This window comes from Hemitrygon akajei, chromosome 4, assembly GCF_048418815.1.
Source record: "Hemitrygon akajei chromosome 4, sHemAka1.3, whole genome shotgun sequence".
Lineage (NCBI taxonomy): Eukaryota > Metazoa > Chordata > Chondrichthyes > Myliobatiformes > Dasyatidae > Hemitrygon > Hemitrygon akajei.
The window spans coordinates 131,518,448-131,534,728 of NC_133127.1; the positions used below are offsets into that span (position 1 = coordinate 131,518,448).

Sequence of the window (16,281 nt, forward strand, 5' to 3'; positions counted from 1 at the left end):
TGGCATTACAGTAGCAAGAAATTATAAGTGTCTTTTTGGAGAAAGCTTCACTAATCTTTTAAATCATACAAAACAGAGTTTAGCACAGTGGTCATCCTTGTCCATGTCTTTGATAGGTCGAATTAATGTTGTTAAAATGTATATCCTTCCTAAATTGTTATACTTTTTTCAATCTTTACCAATTTTTATTTCTAAAGCATTTTATGATTTGTTAGATTCTATTATTTTGGCCTATCTATGGAAGGGCAAACTTCCCAGACTAAGTGAAGCTGATCTTCAAAAACCTAAAAGGGTAGGTGGTATGGCCTTGCCCAATTTTTGTTTATATTACTGGGCAGCCAACATACGTTGTCGTATCCTTTGGTCTTACTTTTATAATCAGTCTGACTGCCCAATATGGGTGGCAATGGATCTGAACTCTAATACGAATCTCTCCATCTCCATTTCTGGGATCTGCAGTTCCTTGCCATCTGCCTAAATCAATTGTTAACTCTGAGAATATGGGCTCAGTTCAGAAAACATAATGGGCTTCACGGTTTCTCTCTCTACTCCTATTCTACATAATCATCTTTTTCAGCCTTTTATGCAGGATTTAACATTTCTAGACTGGCACAGAAAGGGCATTAGGTGCTTTGAAGATCTTTCCATAGATAAGCGCTTTACAACTTTTGAACAATTGTCTGTAAAATGTGACCTACCTAACATTTATTTCTTTAGATAGCTCCAAATTAGACATTTTATCAACCGTTTAATATCAAACTTTCCTGAGGTATCCGTTAAAACATGTTGTGGATTTGTTTCTTCGTATGAATCCATTGAGTAAAGGTTTAATTTCTACTATCTGAGATATGTTAATGACAAAATTAAAACTGCCTGGGAGCATGATTTAAATTTTTCTTTGTCCGACGAGGTTTGGGATTCATTTCTCAAGTCAGTCAATCCAACTTCTGTATGTACTCACCACTACCTTTTACAGTTCAAGGTGATACACAGGGCTCATATGTCTAAAACTAAATTGTCACGGTTCTATCCTGATATTAGTCCCTGTTGTGATAAATGTAAAGGGGGCGAGGCCTCTCTTATTCATATGTATTGGGCTTTTCCTACCTTGGAGAAATTCTGGATAGATTTTTTTTTAACTTTATCTTATATACTTGCCATTTGGAACCTACGGTAACCCTCTGATTGCTCTTTTCGGTACTTCGGGAGAAGTTGACATGCATCTGACTCCAACTAAGCGTCGTACATTGTCTTTTGCCTCTCTTTTGGCCAGAGGTGCAGTCCTTCTTAGGTAGAGAGATGCTGCCCCACCCACTCATGCTCAATGGCTTAGAAATATTACGTCCTGCTTAGACCTTGAAAAGATTCATTATTCACTTCTTATTTCGGACATAAAGTTCCAAAAGGTGTGGGGACCTTTTCTTGAATATTTTCATAATTCCCGTTCAGATTAAAGGTGCATCCCCTCCCTTTTTGCCATTTGCATTTAAGTCCCTTACTACCAGCTTCTTACGGTTAAATTTTTTTTAAATGTGTAAACATACTATAGATTAGGTAGTAGGCAATATACCTTCTTTTTATAAATACAGCTCTGTGGTGATATAGTTCTGATTAACTTTTTCATATTTCATAAGGTTGGCTTGGAGTTGGGTAGTGGGAGGGTGGGGTGGTAACTGACTTTATACGATTCTTCTATGGGTGTTTTTCTTGTTATGAACTGTACTTCTGATATGTTTTGCACTGTATAAACCTCTTTTATATTATTTTGTTTTGTCACATTGTAAAAACTCATTAAAAAAAATTAATTAAAAAAACAGCCCTTGTATTTCATTCACGGGAACTGGGCTAGCTAATGAAAATAAAATGAGAGAATGGCACACGGACTATTTTGTCAGAACCTCTGACTTAAGAGGAAAAGGTAGCTGGGAATTTCTATTTTTACATTTTGTTCAGTTTGACGTAAATGCACATAACTTGTTTCTTATTGCAGTTCTGCCCATGCTGTTACTCCTGCAGCTTTCTTTCAAAAATCAAGTTATGATCAGTGTATCCTACAGATAGATGCAGACTACTGAGCAATTAGCTTCATGTTCTGATAGCCATAAGCAGTAATCTTTTGAATGTAAAGTCTGCATGATGTACATTTATTGCCAGTATACAGTATTAACTGTTAGGTTTATGCATTAAAACAAAAACATTCAAACCCTGGTCTTATTTGGGTTTCAACATAGTCTCCTTTGAATGTTAAATGGTACGGAAACTAAATGCAGTTGCTGATTAGTGTTCTTATTTCATTTGTAAAGGACTTCAAGTACGTCAGAATCTTTCAGTAAGAGAGGCCTACAAAGCTTTTCTAAAGGAGTAAATTTTTGTGATGATGAAGACGATGATGAGGTAAATTTATCTTTCTTCTTTGTAAACTAACCAAGGTAATGGTTTCCTTTTGTGCCTTTTTTGTTTTAAACCTTCCTCATCCATTTTGCAGTAATTGCTTTCCATTTTCAAAACCTCAAATATACTGCTGTTTCCTTTAGCTTCTAAACTACTGACCTGTCTCCAGCCTCTCTTTCAATCCCCTAAATCCATCCTCAAATCCATATTTCCTTCAACTTTTATATTTGAATATTTCCAAGCAGGTTCCTGTTTGTTATCAAAGCTGCAGAAGTCATTTGGTGTGATTGTGGTAAAGCTTTGTTTTCAGTTTGTGTGCTGGCTTTGATACATATGATGTCATTGTGGTCCGAAGCCTGTCACTCAGCTGGCTAGTTCTGTTTTGCCTGGTTCCATCCGTTTGATAGTCAGCAGTGTCTGTCTCTGGCCTTGGCGCTCTCCTATTTCAACTTCACATCCTGGCTGTTGATGACACTAGCCAATAAAAAAAAACTCTTAACTAACCAATGTCACTCTCAATCCGGCCACAATCTCTGATTGTTACATTGCGTATGGCAGCCCTGCATGAATAGAATTCTCCCCTATCTAACTATTGGGAAGACTGAAGCCATGGGATTGGTTCATGCTTGATTTGTTTTTCTGGTTCTGTGGGACCATTCATCCCTGAAGCTTAACAAAGAAGTTGTTCCACAGAAGCAGTTAGATCTCAGGTAAGCAGTCATGATACCCTGTTCCTGAACTGTCCTGATACCTCTTTGGCAATTTATTGCTGTATAAATATCTTTACAACGTTTAAATGTTTCAGATGATCAGGGCATTTAAAGCAATGGAAAGGAATCCAGATAATTAAAAAAAACATTCTTAAAAGCAAATTTATAAACATTAAGCCAAGAGGTGAGATAGCAAGTGGCATATTCAGCATTTTCCTTTTGTGTTTTAACTCTCTGCAACAGATGAGCAATTCACTGCTTTTATATCTGGCTTTATTTGATTTCTCTCTCTCCAACTGCTCTCATTGATCTTAGCAGCCAGGTGGCCTTGTATGCGGCACCTAATCATAACAACCGTCCTGTCAGAAATATTCCCTTTATCCTGTTCTACCCTCCACCCACAGCAACGTAAAACTAGCTTGCTTTTGTTTTCACTCTCCCAGTTCTGATGGGATGGCAGTGTGGCTCAGTTGGTTTTGCTGCTTTCCTTCAGCTCCAGTGGCCTAGGCTCAGTGTTGACCTTAGTGTGAAGGTGGCACGTTCTGTGACAGTGTGAGTTCCCTCTGGTCTAATTTTCCTCCCATATCCCACAAACTAGTTTTGAAGGTCAATTGGAACTGGCACATGATTGTGAAGTCGAATCTGCAGAAGTTGGTGAAATGTGGTGGTGGTGGGGGTGGGTTAATATAAATTGACATACAGAGGCAAGTTGTTGATCAAGGATTCCTTCACCCATAATTTGAGTTACTGCTAAGTATAAGTAACTTTGCAAGTCGCTGAAGAATCACTTAACTTTAAAATGTAACAGTACATTTTATCTCAAGTTGTCACACAGGTTGGTTGTTTAATTGGAAAGTATACTCATGGTTGCATTGTTACAATATTTAACTTTTAAATGAGGCCTTAATTTGAGGTTTTGGTTGCCTAACTGGGTGGATATGAAGTATTCTAGGTCAGATTTCTGCAGGTTCCCTTTTATTCTGGACAGTTTTTGCTCCTTATCCAGTCCTACACCAGATTAATTGGCAAATTCATCTCCTTTGCTACTTTAGATTTTTCCTGTATGAAAGCTGACTTTCTTTTCCCATCTGAAAGACAGATATTAATTATGTAATTCATCGTCTGTGAAATATTTTGGGATATCCTGAAGGGTTGAACCAGTGCATTAGGGTAACAGAAGTAGCTTTTCTCAGCCAAATTCAGCACAGAATTATGGTTATATATCATTATGTGCTGTGCCAGATGACACAGGCAATCATGATCTATCCATGACTATGATTGTTGGCAAATTTTTCTACAGAAATGGTTTGCCATTACCGGCTTCTGGACAGTGTCTTTACAAGAAGGATGACTCCAGCCATTATTAATACTCTTCAGAGGTTGTCTGCCTGGAGTCAGTGGTCGCATAACCGGGACTTGTGATATGCACCACCTGCTCCCATGGTTTCACCTGACCCCGTTCGGAGGGGCTGAGCAGCTTGCCCAAGGGTGACCTGCTGGCTAGTGGAGGGAAGGAGTGCCTTACACCTCCTTCGATAGGGACGTATGTCCACCCCGTCACTGTGCTGGTGTCCCATTCAATTCAAAAATAAGAAAGAAGTAATGACATGGAAAACGGAAGCTTTCATTTACCCTGGATACGTAGGCATTTGGAATTTAGGCTGGGTGGTCATTTTGATAGATATTTTTCTGGGTGACAAATCCAATTGGCCTTTGACCATCTGGAAGTTGCGATCTCTCGGGGAGCCCTCTGTACGTGGGTGCACCGTTTTTCTTCTGCCTGCTTTGTAATTTATGAATGCCTGATTTTTAGACAGTCCATCCATATGAGCAACTGTTTGGGAAACTAGCAGGATGGATAGGCGTGGATTTGCATGGCTGCAGGTGTCTTCTGTTGGGTGGAAGTAGACATTTCTGCATGTCTTCTTTGCTCACTCACCCAACCCCTGAGCTGCGACGACTGATCCAAATAGAGTTGAGAGCACCGAGAAGACTCACTCACCCACTCGAGTCAGCCACTGAAGCTGGCTGGCACCAGCTCTTCCTATGCCGGCTCGTACTTCTGCCACAAATTTTATTTGACCCTCTTCCACATTATACTTCTGTTCCTTTCATTTCTACAAACTGAGGTACAAGCATGTATCAGGAACAGAACCCTGGCTTAATCTGGGAAGGATCTGTTACTAGTTTTTAATTGTATCACAAACATGAGGTGGCTTCTGTGCCATTTAAAAGGATCCTTGGCTGCAGTCAATTGAAATAATTTTATGGTTGCATCACGTTACAGTTTTGAATCCCTTAACCGGCCTGGGCCATGGGGGCACTGTAGAGATGAGGGCTGAACCAGTTGCCTCCATCTCTCACGATAGTGGGCAAGTGCCTGGGTTGCAGCAGAGCTCTCTCCAGTCCACTCTGCAATGTTGTCTGCCCATTTTCCCCTCTGTCTGCCCCTTTTTCTTTTCCCCTGCACCATTCCCTGAAGAATAGTCTTTTGTAGAAACATAGAAAACCTACTAAACCTGCCGAACACGTCCCTACTTTAGAAATTGCTCGGCTTACCCATAGCCCTCTATTTTTCTAAGCTCCATGTACCTATCCAAAAGTCCCTTAAAAGACCCTATCGTATCTGCCTCCACCACCATTGTCGGCAGCCCATTCCACGCACTCACCACTCTCTGCATAAAAAAACTTAACCCTGACATCTCTTCTGTACCTCCTCCCAAGCACCTTAAACCTGTGTCCGCTTGTGGTAGCCACTTCAACCCTGGGAAAAAGCCTCTGACTATCCACGCGATCAATGCCTCTCATCATCTTATACACCTCTATCAGGTCACCTCTCATCCACCGTCACTCCAAGGAGAAAAGGCCGAGTTCACTCAACCTATTCTCATAAGGCATGCTCCCCAATCCAGGCAACATCCTTGTAAATCTCCTCTGCACCCTTTCTATGGCTTCCACATTCTTCCTGTAGTGAGGCGACCAGAACTGAGCACAGTACTCCAAGCGGGGTCTGACCAGGGTCCTATACAGCTGCAACATTACCTCTCGGCTCCTAAATTCAATTCCACGATTGATGAAGGCCAATACACCATATGCCTTCTTAACCACAGAATCAACCTGCGCAGCTGCTTTGAGTGTCCTATTGACTCGGACCCCAAGATCCATCTGATCCTCCACACTGCCAAGAGTCTTACCATTAATACTATATTCTGCCATCGTATTTGACCTACCGATATGAACCACTTCACACTTATCTCAGTTAAACTCCATCTGCCACTTTTCAGCCCAGATTTGCATCCTATCAATGTCTCGCTGTAACCTCTGACAGCCCTCCACACTATCCACAACAGCTCCAACCTTTTTGTCATCAGCAAACTTACTAACCCATCCCTCCACTTCCTCATCCAGGTCATTTATAAAAATCACAAACAGTAAGTGTCCCAGAACAGATCCCTGAGGCACACCACTGGTTACCGACCTCCATGCAGAATATGACCCGTCTACAACCACTCTTTGCCTTCTGTGGGCAAGCCAGTTCTGGATCCACAAAGCAATGTCCCCTTGGATCCTATGCCTCCTTACTTTCTCAATAAGCCTTCGATGGGGTACCTTATCAAATGCCATGCTGAAATCCATATTCGCTACATCTGATGCTCGTCCTTCATCAATGTGTTTAGCCACAGCCTCAAAAAATTCAATCAACTTCATAAGGCATGACCTGCCTTTGACAAAGCCATGCTGACTATTCATAATCATATTATTCCTCTCCAAATGTTCATAAATCCTGCCTATCAGGATCTTCTCCGTCAACTTAGCAACCACTGAAGTAAGACTCACTGGTCTAATATTTCCTGGGCTATCTCTACTCCCTTTCTTGAATAAGGGAACAATGTCCACAACTGTCCAATCATCCGGAACCTCTACCATCCCCACTGATGTTGCAAAGATCATCGCCAGAGGCTCAGCAATCTCCTCCCTTGCCTCCCACAGTAGCCTGGTTTACATCTCATTCAATCCCAGCGGCTTAACCAACTTGATGCTTTCCAAAAGCTCCAGCACATCCTTTTTCTTAATATCTACATGCTCAAGCTTTTCAGTCTGCTGCAAGTCATCACTACAATCACCAAGATCCTTTTCCACAGTGAATACTGAATTAAAATATTCATTAAATACCTCTGCTATTTCCTCCAGTTCCATACATACTTTCCCACTGTCACACTTGATAGGTCCTATTCTTTCACATCTTATCCTCTTGTTCTTCACATACTTGTAGAATGCCTTGGGGTTTTCCTTAATCCTGTCCGCCAAGGTCTTCTTATGGCCCCTTCTGGCTCTTATGACTTCCTTTTTAAGCTCCTTCCTGTTAGCCTTATAATCCTCTAGATCTCTAACATTACCTAGCTCTCTGAACCTTTTGTAAGCTTTTCTTTTCTTCTTGACTAGATTTATTACAGCCTTTGTACACCACGGTACCTGTACCCTACCGTAACTTCCCTGTCTCATTAGAACGTAGCTATGCAGAACTCCACACAAAAATCCCCTGAACATTTGCCACATTTCTTCAGTACTTTTCCCTGAGAACATCTGTTCTGAATTTAAGCCCTCCCACTGAGAGATCTGACACCTGACCAGGTTCATTTCCCAATACCAGATCAAGTATAGTCTCTCCTTTTGTAGGCTTATCTACATATTGTGTTAAGAAACCTTCCTGAACACACCTAACAAACTCCACCCCATCTAAACCCTTGCTCTAGGGAGATGCCAATCAATATTTGGGAAATTAGAATCTCCTATCACAACAACTCTGGGGAAAACTCCTGTGCTCCACTTTAACGTAGTCCCATTGTGTCTGTAACATTTAAGTTTGAGCCATGTGGGATCTTGGTTTGAAGTCCAATTCAAACGTTGTACTTCTAACAGTGCAGCAGTGTTAGCGCAAATCTGTGCTCAAATATCTGGAGCAGGACTTGCCATTCACAACCTTCTGATTTGAGTCACTGGTCACAACTATGATGTTTTGAGTGACACATCTATTTTTTTTTCAGATTTAACATTGATTCTTTTTTTGTTTCCCTGCCCCCAGGAGCAGCTTTTTAATAATCTTATGCTGCGAGGGAATTAGTGAGTTGTGACTGGATTTCTTCCAGCATGTGAATAAGGAATAAGATAACTGATGTTGTTACATTAATAAAAGATGCCAGTTTGATAAGTGACACAAATTTCCGCACCTATATCCTATTAAATTTATAAATGAGTCTTACTTCAGTTTCTTAACTTTAATATGAAAGAAAACTCCATTTCAAGGCTCAAGGTTCGATAAACTGTAAATTATACTTAACAACAAACCAAGCCAGGCTTAATTAAATTTATGGAATTGAGAATGTTAGCCTGGAACAAATTGTTGTGTCATTACAATTCCTGAATAAAAGAGCATTGTTAACTGTATGTCATTGTAAAATAAGAAAACAGTTCAGTCAGTCATTAATTTACCCTTTGCCTAAGAATATGGAGTGAGATTCTGACTCATGGTGTCATTTAATGAAAACTAACTTCTTTTTAACCATAGAGACTACTAATTCTGTTTTGATACTTGGCATGTGCCTTCCACTGTTTTATCTTGATATTTAATGTATATCATAAACCATATCATAAACTTGTATACTTACAGTGCATTTTTAATTGAGTGTGCAAACTATTGCTTGCAGCTGCACTTTTATAATAGCTATTTGTATTTCTGTACTATATTTGAAATAGATTTGGAAGAGTATCACATTTAGTCTTGTTATATGGCGGGTCCAGTGTTTACACTTAACACAACATTTAGACTCAATGTTAGACTGATTAATTTGTTGCAGTGCCTTGAGAGAAACCTCCATGAATGTGGTTGGATCTTTTTATCAATTAAGTCTTTGTATGTGAGTTTGATGGATTAAATGTATGTAGTAGTTTTCATTAATTTTAAACTAGCCTGGACGAGAAGACATTTTTGCATCATTTGTCACCAATTATCTTTTGGGCTCTTAAGTTTGTTTCAGGATCACTTTACAATTCCAATCTAGAAATATTTAATACTAGTTTAGCAAGGGCTGAATTGAAATGGATTGACTTTATTTCTTACATCCTTCACATACATGAAGAGTAAAAGTCTTTATGTTACGCCTCTATCTAAATGTGCAATGTGCAATCATAGTAATTTATAACAAATAGAACAGTCGGTGTAGCATAGAAATACACTCAAATCAGCATGAGTTAATCAGTCTGATGGCCTGGTGGAAGAAGCTGTCCTGGAGCCTGTTGGTCCTGGCTTTTATGCTGCGGTACCGTTTCCCAGGATGGTAGCAGCTGGAACTGTTTGTGGTTGGGGTGACTCGGGTCCCCAGTGATCCTTCGGGCCCTTTTTTCACACCTATCTTTGTAAATGTCCTGAATCATGGGAAGTTGACAACTACAGATGTACTGGGCTGTCCACACCACTCTCTGCAGAGACCTGCGATTGAGTGAGCTGCGCAGTACTGCTGGGTTTCATGGACAATGAGCCTCAAGTATTTCTGCATTGGTTACAAATCTGCAAATGGGGGAGGGAAACAGAGCTCTGTTTAGACTACTTAAATGCAGCTAACTTATGAGGGTTGGTGAACAGAGAGAATGAATTTTAACAATGATCCAGAGGGGGCCAAATATGTTTCCTGAATATTGATTCAGACACAGCGTGAGAGGAAAGGTATAGGTTTTCCTTCTCAGACAAGGGGAAATGATTCTCTTCTCTCTCCCCCCCCCCCCCCCCAAGCATTACCTCAGAAGTAATTTTTACTTGCAGTGTAGGTGGGGAGGTTGTTATTTGTCCACTGGTCCATTACTGCAGCCTGAATGATTTTCCTGTTCTTTATCTTCTGTGCCTACACCCAGGTGTAGAATTCAGACTCATGGATTAACAAAATTATTACTTTAAGTGATTCTTTCTTTTAGTTGAAATGCTAAATAACATTCCTCCGAATGTTTCCACTGTGCTATTTCTATAAAATCGAGGTTGTTCGATGTTGCCATCCCTTGTGGAGCTTTAGTACATTTGGCAGGATAAGCAACGGCATCTGAAAAATGTTTAATCAATCATGGTGTACTTTGGGACATCTACAAATGCAACAGATAGTATAAATGGATGTTATTTCTGGCATTAAGCCCTGTTTAGAATCGATCTATTTGATCAAGGTTTGTCATTTAATTCCAATCTATTCTCCTTCAGCTTTGCGGTTTTCTTGCTCCTGTGAAAACCTCAGATTTTTAAATATTCTATATTAAAGCGTGACATAAATGCAAATTGTAGTGGCATAGTACCAAAATTGAAAAAATGTTATTTGAAGCCATATGAAGAAATGTTTCAGTCATAGGGTGATTCTGTTAACTTCAAGCTATCCCTTAAAGTTATATAATTTAGAAGTTGTTGAAACTAAATAATATATTTCTACAATGATTTATAAATTTTGTTCTTTTAATAGGCTTAATCAAACTTCTGAGTGTGTGGGAAATTTGTGCCTGTAGTTAACTTGCTGTGAATAAATTGAGTTAGCTGAAACAGCAATGTTGATGAAAAGAGACTGTCTTATCTCAGCACCTTGCTGTTTCCTCACTACCTGTTTTTATTATTTTAGAGCACATTCAGTTTTTTCCATGAAGTGATGTTACAGCTTATCTACCTTTTGACTGACCATGCACCATGCATGACCACAGTGTTTAAATTGTCTCTTTAAGATATAGATATTTAATACATTTTGATTTCAAACTCTGGCTATCACAACCTTACGGCTATTAACTGATTACAATTTCTGATTGTACAGATTTCTAAAAAGTGAGACTAATTTTATCAATGCATTATGTTTGTACCCAGGACGAATACGATCCCTTTAAAAGTTCTACAAGCTCAAGAAGAGGCAACAGATAACTTGTCAATCCTCTGGATTGTGCTGCCGTTTACATTCTGGATTGTTGTTAGGAATTTGATTCAGTATCATTGTTCTTGTAACAATGTTTAAACAAGTTTTAAAATTTAAAAACACCTATCATTTGTATGTTGATGCACAGTATTAGATATGAATACTTTTTTGTGAGCTACATACGAATGTATATTGTTTAAGAAATCTGATCCACTCTGAATCGATCTTCGTAAGAAGTCTATTATTTGAGAGCTTCATCATGATGCTTCTAAAATAGTCTCCAGCTACCCTGAAATTTTGTTATACTAATTGGATAATCTGTCAATTAAAAAATATCTCGTCAGTGTCCAGTGGATCTGCAATGAATAATAAAATATAAATTACTGATGCAATTAAAATAATATTGCAATAAGATTTGTGTGATAAAGGCCTGTTTCTCACTGCCATTCATTACTTAACCTTTCATATATATTAATAGCCCCTTGTTTGGAATTATGCATGCATTATCTTTACTTTTGTTTTGAAATAGAAATATTGATCATCTTGCGTCATTTAGTACAAAATGTTATTTACTTAACCTGATTTTTTTCGGGTAAAAAGTAATTGGTTTAAAAACGCACTATTAAGATGTGAATTGTGTTAACAATTAATCTGTTGAAAGTTGGCTTGAGTTGTTGAATACACTATAAATAGTTGTGTCAAAGGCTGTTAATGTTCTGACTGTACTTTTGATCGAATGAAAGACTTCATGTAAAAATGTTTTAACTGCGAAGTTTTGGGTAAGAAATAATTGGCATAAGAAAATTGTATAAAAAAATCAGATTTTATAAATATTTTCTGAAAAGACTTTTGTAATTCCTCTCTCTACATCAGTGCCAGACTGGCGGAGTGTTCTGGAGGTGGAAGTAACAAAGCAAGTAAAAGTAGTTTCGTATTTTGACCCTTCTCTACCATTCATGGTGGGCTTACTTCAGTTTTACCATCCTGAGATATCCTTGTCCCGTCAGAATTGAAAAATCTATTAGCTGCTGACTTGAAAGTAACTGTACTCCACAAATAGAGTAGAAGAAGCACAGCACAGAAACAGGCCCTTTGGCCCATCTAGTCCATGCCAAAAGCATTTAAACTGCCTAGTCCCATTGACTTGCACTGGGACCTTAGCCCTTCATACCCCTGCCATCTATGTACCTATCCAAACTTCTCGTAAGTGTTGAAATCAAACTTGCATGCACCATTTGCACTTGGAGCTCATTCTATGTTCTCAAAGCCCTCTAAGTGAAGATTTCCCCCTGCCCCCACATGTTCCTGTTAAATTTTTCACCTCTCATCTTTAACCTATGGCCTCTAGTTGTAGTCCCACCCAGCCTCAGTGGAAAAAACTTGCTTGCATTTACCCTATCTACACACCTCATAATTTTGAATGCCTCTATCAAATCTTCCCTCGATCCTCTATGTTCCAGGAATAAAGTCCTAACCTATTCAGTTTTTCCTTATAAGACAGGTCCTCCAGTCCTAGCAACATCCTTGTAAATTTTCTCTGAACTCTTTCAACCTTATTTGCATTTTTCCTGTATGTAGGTGACCAAAACTGCACACAGTACTCCAAATGAGGCCTCACCAGTGCCTTATACAACTGTAACATAACATCCCATCTCCTGCACTCAATACTTTGATTTTTGAAGGCCAATGTACCAGAAACTCTCTTTATGACCCTATCTGCCTGTGCTCCCACTTTCACTGAATTATGGACCTATATTCCCAGATCCCTTTGTTCTACCACACTCCTCAGAGCCTTACTGTTCACTGTGCAACACCTCACACTTGTCTGCATTAACTTCCATCTGCCATTTTACAGCCCATCTTTTTCATCTGATCCAGATCCACCTGCAAGTCACTGTCCACTGCACCCCCAATCTTGGTATCATCATCCGCAAATTTGCTGATCTAGTTAATCACATTATCATCCAGATGATTGATACAGATGACAAACAAAAATTGAGCCAGCACCTATTCCTGTGGCACTCCACTAGTCACAAGCCTCCAGTTGGAGAGGCAACCATTTATTACCACTCTCTGGCTTCTCCCACGAAGCCAATGTCTTATCCAATTTACGACCTCATCTTCAATGCCAAGCGATTGAACCTTCTTGACCAACCTCCCAACCTTGACCAATGCCTTGCTAAAACCCATGTAGACAACATCCAATGCCTTGCCTTCATCAACTTTCCTGGTACCTTTCTCAATAAAACCTGTAAGATTGGTTAGACATTCCCTAACATGTACAAAGCCATACTGACTATTCTTAATCAGTCCCTGGCAATTCAAATAATCAAATATCTGGTCCCTTGGAATACCTATCAATAACTTTCCCATTACTGATGTCAGGGCAGAAAGGGAGCCATTAAATACTTTGGGAAATGAGATTGTTAAAGGGAAGCCTGCTTGTGATGGTGCTTGTATTTGCCTGATGACTTTGTCATTATTGATCGATATTACAAGTTTGGGAAGTGCTGTTGGAGTAGTTTAAGTGAATGAACACAGTGCGTTTTGTTGATGTGCCACACAGCAGCCACTGTGTGACGATAGTGGAGGGAATGATTGTCTTTGGTGGTGTGTACAAAAGAGGTCAAGCCCAGGATGGTGTTGAGCTTTATAAAGAGTAGTTGGAGCTGCACAGAAGTATCTGCTTTGTAGATTGCATAGTGTCAGGAGTAGCTGGCACTAAAGTAGCGCACGATTTCAATTGTCATCTCATTAAAGTCCTCATGCTCCAGCAAAACTTAACTTTCTTTGGCTTCCTCTCCAGTTATTAACTATTCCAATAGTCCACCTCACTAAAAGTTGGAAACAAATTTATTATTGAAGTACAGATGGCACTGTATACAGCCCTGAGATTCATTTTCTTGCAGTCATACTTAATAAATCCTTAATAAAATAATAAGCATAACAGTCAATAAATGACCACACCAACTGGGGTGTTCAACCAGTGTGCAAAAGACAACAAACTGCAAATACAAAATTAAAGAATTAATAATAATTATAAATAAATAAACGATAAATTTTGAGAACATGAGATAAAGAGTCCTTGAAAGTGAGTTGTTGGAATGTTTCAGTGATGGGGCAAATGAGGTTATCCCCTTTGGTTCAAGAGCCTGATGGTTGAGGGGTGATAACTGTTCCTGAACCTGGTGGTGAGAGTCCTGAAGCTCCTGTACTTCCTTTATGATTGAAGTAGCAAGAAGAGAGCTTGTCGTGCATGGTGGGGGTGCTTGATGATGGATGCTTTCCTGCAACAGTGTTTCATGTAGATATACTCAATGGTTGGGAAGGCTTTACCCATGATGGACTGGGCCATATCCATTACTTTTTGTAGGATTTTCCATTCAAGGGTTTTGGTGTTTCCACACCAAGCTATGATGCAGTCAGTCAATATACTGTCCACTACACATCTATAGAAGTTCATCAACGTTTTAGATGTCATGGTGAAACTTAGCAAAATCCTAAGAAAGTAGACGCATTACCATGATTTCTTTGTAATTACATTCATGTGCTGGGGCTAGGACAGGTCCTCCGAAATAATAACACCAAGGAATTAAAAGTTGCTTACCCTCTCCACCTCTGATCTTCTTGCGCTGTTATGGCACAACTCAGCCAGAATTTCAATCTCCCTCCTGAATCATCACCACCTTTGATTCGACCTATGACAGCAAACTTGAGTACAGCATTGGAGCTGTGCTTTGCCACACAGTCATAAGTGTAAAGTGAGTAGAGCAGGGGACTAAGCACACAGCCATGTGATTCACCTATGCTGATGGAGATCATGGTTCCCAGTCTGAACTAACTGTGATCTGCAAATGAGGAAATTGAGGATCCAATTGCACAAGCAGGTATTGAGGCCATGGTCTTGGAGTTTATAGATTAGTTTTGAGGGGATGATAGTATTGAATGCTGAGCTGAAGTCGATAAAGACATTCCTGACGTATGCATCTTTGCTTGCCAGATGTTGCATGGTTGAGTGAAGAGCCAATGAGATGGCATCTGCTGTGGGCCTTTTCCTCCAGAAGGCAAGTTGAAGCTAATATGTTTCATCACCAACCTCTCAAAACACTTCATCACTGTGAATGTAAGTGCTGCTAGACCAAAGTAATTGAGGCAGGTTACCATGTTCTTAGGCACGGGTATAATCGAAGCCTACTTGAAGCAGGTGGGAACCTCAGACTGCCAACGCAAGAGGTTAAAGATCTAAAAGAACACTCCAGCAAGATGATCAGCACAGCTCTTCAGTACTTGACCAGGTACCCTGTCAGAGGCGGATACATTTCATGGGTTCACCCTCCTCAAGGCTGCTCACACGTTGGCCTCAGGGACTGAAATCATAGGATCATCAGGAGTCTGTGATAGTTCTTCCACATTTTGTTGGCCAAATTGAGCATGGAATGCATTGAATTCATCCGGAAGTGAAGCCCTGTTGCCTACGTTGCATGATTTAACTTTATAAGAGGTGATAGTATTCAAGCCCTGCCCCAATTGTTGAGTATGCTTTGTTGATTCAGATTTAGTCTGGTATTGCCACTTTGTCCATGAGATGGGTTTTTGGAGAATTGCACCTCTCTTGGTCACCAGACTTGAATGCCTCTGATGTGGCCCTTAACAGATTGTGGATCTCGTGGTTCATCCAGGGCTTCTGATTGGCAAAGACAGAATGAATTTGTGGGGACACACTCTTTGACAACTGTTTTAATAAAATCCATGACAACCATGGTATATTCATTCAGATCCACAGATGGGTCTTTGAACACAGCCCAGCCCACTGACTCGAGCAATTCCGTAGCTGATTCTTCCCACCTCCAAGGGCTTAGGTAGCTCTTCCAGATGAAGCAGCATTTTACTTGAAGCTGTAGTTCATCTGTAACTCTTCAAATCAAGTGTACTGCATTGGTCTTCATAATGTGCTCTTTGCACTGGAGAACCAAACACAGATTGGTGACTGCTTTGTGGAGTACCTTTATTGTGACTGCAGGGATAGCCCTAAACTTCAAGTTGTCTGTCACTTTAGTTCTCTATTCCAGTCCAACTCTGACTGTTTCAAGGAGGCCTAACGTAAAGTTGAGGAATAGTACTTCATTTTCTGCCTGGGCAGATCACAGTCTTCAGAACTCAGTATTAGTTTTAGCAATTCCAGATAACTTGCAATTTTCACAAATGGCCAGCTTTACTGTACATTATTCATAGAGTCACAAAGAACTACAACA

At 39.9% G+C, this 16,281-nt stretch overlaps 1 protein-coding gene across 1 annotated transcript in view; it reads left to right on the plus strand.

Annotated features, from left to right (window-relative positions):
* The window catches only part of mre11a (MRE11 homolog A, double strand break repair nuclease), a 79,114-nt gene extending 67,241 nt beyond the window's left edge, over positions 1–11,873 (plus strand). The window contains exons 18-19 of the mRNA XM_073043319.1: positions 2,304–2,394; positions 10,984–11,873. Coding sequence (XP_072899420.1) covers positions 2,304–2,394; positions 10,984–11,037 — 145 coding nt within the window. The 3' untranslated portion in view covers positions 11,038–11,873. The remainder of the gene's footprint in view (positions 1–2,303; positions 2,395–10,983) is intronic.
* The last annotated feature ends 4,408 nt before the right edge of the window (positions 11,874–16,281 follow it).